This window comes from Otolemur garnettii, unplaced genomic scaffold, assembly GCF_000181295.1.
Source record: "Otolemur garnettii isolate 467f Iridium unplaced genomic scaffold, OtoGar3 scaffold00219, whole genome shotgun sequence".
NCBI classification, from domain to species: Eukaryota; Metazoa; Chordata; class Mammalia; order Primates; family Galagidae; genus Otolemur; species Otolemur garnettii.
The window spans coordinates 545,797-552,874 of NW_003852614.1; the positions used below are offsets into that span (position 1 = coordinate 545,797).

General features: G+C 45.9%; 1 protein-coding gene across 5 annotated transcripts in view; it reads right to left on the minus strand.

The window, feature by feature from the left end:
• Positions 1-7,078, minus strand: part of NONO (non-POU domain containing octamer binding) — a 22,758-nt gene that overhangs the window by 2,386 nt on the left and 13,294 nt on the right. For all 5 annotated transcript variants that reach the window (XM_003801742.2, XM_023508045.1, XM_023508046.1 and 2 more), the window contains 6 exons: positions 3,746-4,047; positions 3,262-3,357; positions 2,590-2,786; positions 1,629-1,713; positions 845-947; positions 14-53 (listed from right to left, as the gene is read on the minus strand). In XM_003801742.2, the coding sequence (XP_003801790.1) occupies positions 14-53; positions 845-947; positions 1,629-1,713; positions 2,590-2,786; positions 3,262-3,357; positions 3,746-4,047 (823 nt within the window). The remainder of the gene's footprint in view (positions 1-13; positions 54-844; positions 948-1,628; positions 1,714-2,589; positions 2,787-3,261; positions 3,358-3,745; positions 4,048-7,078) is intronic.

Genomic DNA, 7,078 nt, shown 5'->3' on the forward strand with positions numbered 1-7,078 from the left:
GTCAAGTCCTTACCTCCCATAGCCATCTGGCCCATCCGTATCTCCTGCTCTCTCTGAAAAACAAAAATACTCAAGACAGTCCATGATACCATTGAGGACCGCACACTATGAGAAGTAGATAGAGTGATAATACATCCCAAGAGCACTGAGATTAAGCTGAGGCATACCAATAGCTCAAGTTCACAGAACTATTAGGACACAAGCCAAAGTACTACGAACAGAAAGAGAGGTGAGGCCAGGTGCAGTGGCTCACACCTGTAATCCTAGCACTCTGGGATGTGGAGACAGGTGGATTGCCTGAGCTCAGAAGTTCAAGACCAGCCTGAGCAAGAGCGAGACCCCATCTCTACTAAAAAAGAAAAACTCGCTGGGCATTGGGAAGGGCATCTGTAGCTCTAGCTACTTGGGAAGCTGAAGCAGGATTACTCAAATCCAGGAGTTTGATGTTGCTGTGAGCTATAATGCCCCAGCACTCACTCTACCCCCCACCCCCAAAAAGAAAGAGAGGTAAAAGGAAAGGGAAAGATAGCTGACTCCTAGGGTTCTAACTTCAACAGCTACGAGAATGACAGACCAACAAAAGCTGGTATATGACTTAATATATCTCATCCTATAGTAACTCAATCTTAACAGCATACAGTGGCCCCAGCTTTTCATCCTAAGCTGCCTGTGTGGAGAGAAGAGCTCCCCTTCAGATCTTACCTCTCCTTCCCATGAAATCTTTTTTCTAAAGAGCTTCATAGCATAGAAAAATGGTCATAACCTGGTGTCCTAGCAGACAATTTATGGTGGGTTTATCATATCACAACTGGCCTGGCACATCATGGGAACATGGGAGATATACCGCATCAGGGAAGGTTCCCTTGAATCCTTCCTGCTGTCGCCGCATCATTTCTTCCTGTTGCCGCCGCATCTCTTCCTCACGGCGCCTGCGCTCCTCCTCCTGCCTAGAGAGTGATCAAGGTATTTAAGACAGAGGCATTCTAGAACTTGAGTAGATTATCTTAGTAGGGGACTCAGCCAAGAAGACTAGCCTACTGAAAACTATCACAGTTCACCAGGACACTCACTGTTAAGTGTGCCCATCCCTAAGGCAACCCCTAAAGGAAGTTTAAGAAACCATGTAGAGGCTTTCTCTTGAGTGTAGCCCCAGGTAATTCCTAGAATCAAGAAGAGCTAAAACGTCCCCTCTTTCCACAGGGAGACTTGGAGGCTCTACACCTGTGACTCAAGCAGCTAAGGCGCCAGCCACATACACCTGAGCTGGTGGATTTGAATCTAGTCTGGGCCCGCCAAACAACAATGAAGGCTGCAACCAAAAAATAGCCAGGCATTGTGGCAGGCGCCTGTAGTCCCAGCTACTTGGAAGGCAGAGGCAGGAGAATCACTTAAGCCCAGAAGTTGGAGGTTGCTGTGAGCTGTGATACCATAGCACTCTACCCAAGGTGATAGCTTGAGGCTCTGTCTCAAAAAACAAATAAAAAAAAAAACAAAACAAAGGGAGACTTGGAGAAGTAGTCAGGAAATATTTGCCAACACATCTACAAATGCATGAGGTAGCATTACCTGTCTAAAAGACATTACCTTTTAGAGTTGTCAGAGAAAAAGGATTCAACAAAATAAGTTACCTGAGCTCCAGCTGCTTTCGTTTTTGCACCTCTTGGTTATGCAGTTCTTCCATCCTCCGAAGTTCTTCTTGGCGCCTCATCAAATCTAGAAAAACAACAGACTGAGAATATTACTCACTCTCTTCATATAGATAGACCTGATAATTTTCCATTAAAAAGATCAAAGAAGCGGGTGGCACCTTTGGCTCAGTGTGTAGGGCACCAGCCCCATTACCAAGGGTGGCGGGTTCAAATCCAGTCCCAGCCAAACTGCAAACAAAAAAAAGTAGCCAGGCATCGTGGTGGGCACCTGTAGTCCCAAGTACTCGGGAGGCTGAGGCAAGAGAATCGCCTAAGCTCAGGAGTTGAAGGTTGCTGTGAGCTGTGTGACTCCATGGCACTCTATCCAGGGCGATAAATTGAGACTCTGTCTCTACCCAAAAAAAAGACTGAAGAAGCAAAGAGGGTATGATCCCCGAGGGGCCTTCCAAGGTATCCAGATTCAAAAATGGAAACCAAATCTATTATTTTCTTCTCTACAGAATCAATATTCTCTGCTATATCTTCAAGCCTATTTGTCTTCCAAGATCAGTGAGCTATTTAAAAAAATAAAACCAGGGCGGCAGCTGTGGCTCAGTGGGTAGGGCACCAGCCCCATATACCAAGGGTGGCGGGTTCAAACCCAGCCTCAGCCAAACTGCAACAAAAAAATTGCCAGGTGTTGTGGCAGGTGCCTGTAGTCCAGCTACTCAGGAGGCTGAGGCAAGAGAATCACCTAAGCCCAGGAGTTGGAGGTTGCTATGAGCTGTGTGATGCCAGGGCACTCTACCATGGGTGATAAAGTGAGACTGTCTCTAAAAAAAAAAAAAAAAACAAAATTAATAAAACCAGAGCTTTAGGCCCTTGTACTGATACAAATTAACTCCTGAAAAAAGTCATTTTATACTTATTGTAGCTTTAAGATCTATAGACCTATACTCACCCTGTCTCATTAGCATGACCTGGTGCTCGTGACGAGCAGCCTCCATCTCCATCTCCAGCTTCTCACGAGCCTCCTTGATGTTACGGTCCACTTGGTCCTGCTGCTGCTTCTCCATTTCAATGAGTGCCTTCCAGCGCATGGCATACTCATACTCAAAGGAGCCAGGCTGTGCAAATCTGGGTGGCTGCTCTCGCTCCCTATAAACAAGGTTCCTAAGTTACTAACTTGGTCTAAGATTGCCCCATCTAGCCCAGCACAGTGGCTCATGCCTGTAATCCTAGCACTCTGGGAAGCTGAGGCAGGTAGACTACCTTAGCTCAGGAGTTTGAAACCAGTCTGAGCTAGAGCAAGACCCCATTTCTAAAAAATAGCTGGGCATTGTGGCAGGCACCTGTAGTCCCAGCTTCTTGGGATGAGGGAAGAGAATCATTTGAGCCCAAGAGTTTGAGGTTGCTGTGAGCTATGACGCCACAGCACTCTACTGAGGGTGACAAAGTAAGACTGTCTCACAAAAAAATGGATTACCCCAAGTAAGCACTGCACTATTTCTGAGGGCAAAGATAAGGGCTGCCAATGAACACATTTAAGCAAAGACTTGTCTCTTTTAGACAACCCTTGACAGGCTTCCTTAAGAAACAAGCACTTAATAGGGAATCTATCAGGACCACATACTTGTGAAATTGCTGGTTCTTTATAACCAGCTTTTCTGGAAGTCCTTCTTCATCATCTAACTGGTCCATGGGCTCCACAGTCACAGGACGAGGAAATCTGAAAAGAAAAAGTTAGCACAGCACTAATTAAATCATACCCTACACCAGGCTTCCCCTCTACAATTGCCAGTGGCACAATGAACCAGGCAGGGGGTTAGGACAGGACAATTAGATGGTCTCCTGAGGGAATTTTTATACCAAGCTCTTTTAATGGCATTATGGAAAATCTGGGGTTGATGGTCAGGATAGAGTCAGGCTTCAGATCTCTGAATAAAGCTCCAAAAAGATAATCATAGCACGTAAGTACAGTATTTAAGTATAGCCTAAATATCTGGTATCTGTATAACTCCAAGAATAAGAGATACTGCATACATGAAACAACTTCTCAGAGTCCTAAAACCTCTAAGTAAAGGGATTAACACTCATTAAATTGACCCCTTACTTACGTGGTTAACAGGAAGGAGCCTTCACTGCATCTGTCCAGAGCTTTTCGAGCAGCTGGCTTCCCTGAGAATTCAACAATGCCTTTTCCTGAGGGCCTTCCTCGATCATCCACAATGACTACAGCCCTCTCCACCTGGCCAAACACAGAAAAGGCTTCTTCCAGAAGTTCATTGGACACGTACTGAGGAAGGTTTCGGACTGTAAGGGATGCACTGTGGCAGGCAAAGCGCACACGCAGCTGCTTTCCACGGAGAGGCATATTGTCCAGCTCCACTTTGGCAATCTCCGCTAAGGTTCGTGTTTCCTAAGAAGTAGAGGACAATTAGAATAACTCAGTTTGACAAAGATCGCTCAAGCAGCCATCAACAGTCTAAAGTAGCACAGCTCTGGCCAGCCCAATAAACCGAGGGTGGCAGGTTCAAACCTGGCCCCGGACAAACTGCAACAAAAAGAAATAGCCGGGCATTGTGGCAGGTGCCTATACTCCAACAAAAAGAAATAGCCGGGCATTGTGGCAGGTGCCTATACTCCCGGCTACACAGGAGGCTGACGCAAGAGAACTGCCTAAGCACAAGAGGTGGAGGTTGCTGTAAGCTGTGACACCACAGCACTCTACCGAAGGCGACAAAGTGAGACTGTCTCTAAAAAATAAAAAAAATAAAAATAAAGTAGCACAGCTCAGTAACAAAACGTCTCCATAAAAACACTTGGCAACAAGCATACAAAAAATCATGTGCACATAACAGGAAGAACTGAAATATGTGTTTCAGGGAATGTTTTCTTCTTTTTCCTGAGAGAGTCTCATTTGGTCACCCTTGGTAGAGTGCTGTGGCATATAAGCTCACAGCAACCTCAAACTCTTTTTTTTTTTGAGACACAGCCTCAAGCTGCCCCCCTGGGCAGAGCGCCGTGGCATTACAGCTCACAGCAACCTCCAACTCCTGGGCTCCAGCGAGTCTCCTGCCTCCGCCTCCCAAGCAGCTGGGACCACAGGCGCCCGCCACAACGCCCGGCCATTTTTTGGTTGCAGCCGTCATTGTTGTCCGGCAGGTCCGGGCTGGGGACTCGAACCCGCCACCCTAGGTGTACGTGGCTGGCGCCTCAGCCAGTTGAGCTATAGGCGCCGAGCTGCAACCTCAAACTCTTGGGCTCAAGTGATTCTCTTGCCTCAGCCTCCCTAGTACCTGGGACTATAGGCACCTGCCACAATACCCAGCTATTTTTAGAGATGGGGTCTCGCTCTAGCTCAGTCTGGTCTTGAACTCGTGAGGTCAGGCAATCCACCAACCTCAGCCTCCCAAGTGCTGGGATTAAGGCATAAGCCACTGCACCCAGCCTCAGGTAGCTTATTGGTTACCTCAATTTGTTTTTAATTTTTTTTTTTGAGGCAGAGTCTCACTATGTGGCCCTCAGTAGAGTGCCGTGACATCACAGCTCACAACCTCAAACTCTTGGGCTTAAGCAATTCTCTTGCCTCAACCTCCCAAGTAGCTGGGACTACAGGTACTCACCACATGCCTGGCTATTTTGTTGTTGTTGCAGTTGTCATTGTTTTAGCTGGCCCAGACCAGGTTTGAACTTGCCAGCTTTTGTGTATGTGGCCGCTGCCCTACCTACTGAGTGACAGGTGTCACCAGGTTTTTCCATTTTTAGTAGAGATGGGGTCTCACTCTTGCTCAGGTTGGTAGCGAACTCCTGAGCTCAGGTGATCCACCTGCCTGGCCTGATTAATTATTCTGATGGCCTTACAATAAACCAGACATAATTCCAGAAGCCAATACCATATATGGTCACGAATGTTGTTATCTGACCAAATAACAGGTCATCCAGAAAACGATCACCCAAAAATCTAACCTTACAATACAGTACAAAAAATATTTTTATTTTTTCTAGCTCCACACCAGAATCACTTATGTTCTCTGCAAGAGGCCTGTTTAGAATCACAGACCTTGATGGGCCCCCCTCATATTATTAAAGATGAATCTGACACCCAGGTAAAATGACTCCTGTATGGTTTCTAGTTAGTGGCAGATCACAAAGAGATCTTTCTGAGGCAGGGCATGGTGGCTCATGCCTATAATCCTAGCACTCTGGAAGGCTGAGGCAGGTGGACTGCTTGAGTCCAGGGGTTGGAGACCAGTGTGAGCAAGAATGAGACCCTGTCTCTACTAAAAATAGAAAAAGTTAGGGTGGCGCCTATAGCTCAGCTGCTAGAGTGCTGGCCACATGCATTGGTGGTGGCGGGTTTGAATCCAGCCCTGGCCTGCCAAACAATACTAACAACCACAACAGTAACAACAACAACAACAAAAATAGAAAAAGTTAACCAGGCATTGTGGTAGGTGCCTGTAGTCCTAGCTACTCAAGAGGCTGAGGTAAGGGGATCACTTGAGCCCAAGAGTTTGTGGTTACTGTCAGCTATGATGTCACGGTACTCTATCAAGGGTGACAAACTGATACTGTCTCAAAAAAAAAAAAAAAAATAAATAAATAGAAAGAATGAGATCTTGCTGTCACATTATGCTCATTTACAAAGGAAGATAATACCTAGAAAAGTTTTCATCAACTTTCCCTAAATCAAACTAGATTTAAAAATAATCTCTATACTTAAATATGGTTAAAATGGTACATTTTATGTTGTATAAATTTTATTGCAAATTGAATGTTTCTTTCTTTTTTTGGAGTCAGAGTCTCACTTTGTCACCCTGGGTAGAGTTCCATGGTATCACAACTGACAGCAACCTCAAACTCTTGGGCTTAAGCGATTTTCTTGCCTCAGCATCCCAAGCAGCTGGGACTACAGCCCCAACGCCCAGTTATTTTTAGAGACGAGGTCTTGCTCTAGCTCAGGCTGGTCTTGAACCCATGAGCTCAGGCAATCCACCCCCCTCAGCCTCCCAGAGGGCTAGGAATATAGGCATGAGCCACCATGCCCAGCTCAAATTAAATTTTTTTTGAGACACCATCTTGCTCTGTTGCCTGAGCTAGAGGGCCATGGCCTCAGGCTAGCTCACAGCAACCTGAAATTCCTAGGCTGAAGGGATTATCCTGACTCAGATTCTTGAGTAGGTGGGGCATAAGGATCACTTCTGATCGACCAAAACTAAGAGTTTTAGGTTGCTATGAGTTATGACAATGCCACAGCCCAGGGCAATAGAGACCCTATCTCAAAGAGAAAAGCAAATAAAACTATCTCCTTACGGCTCTGAAGTCTTACAAATAATATAAACCTTGCTTATTGCTATATATATATTTTGACATCGTCTTAAGCTGTTGCCCTGGGTAGAATGCCATGGCATCATAGCTCACAACAACCTCCAACTCTTGGGCTCAAG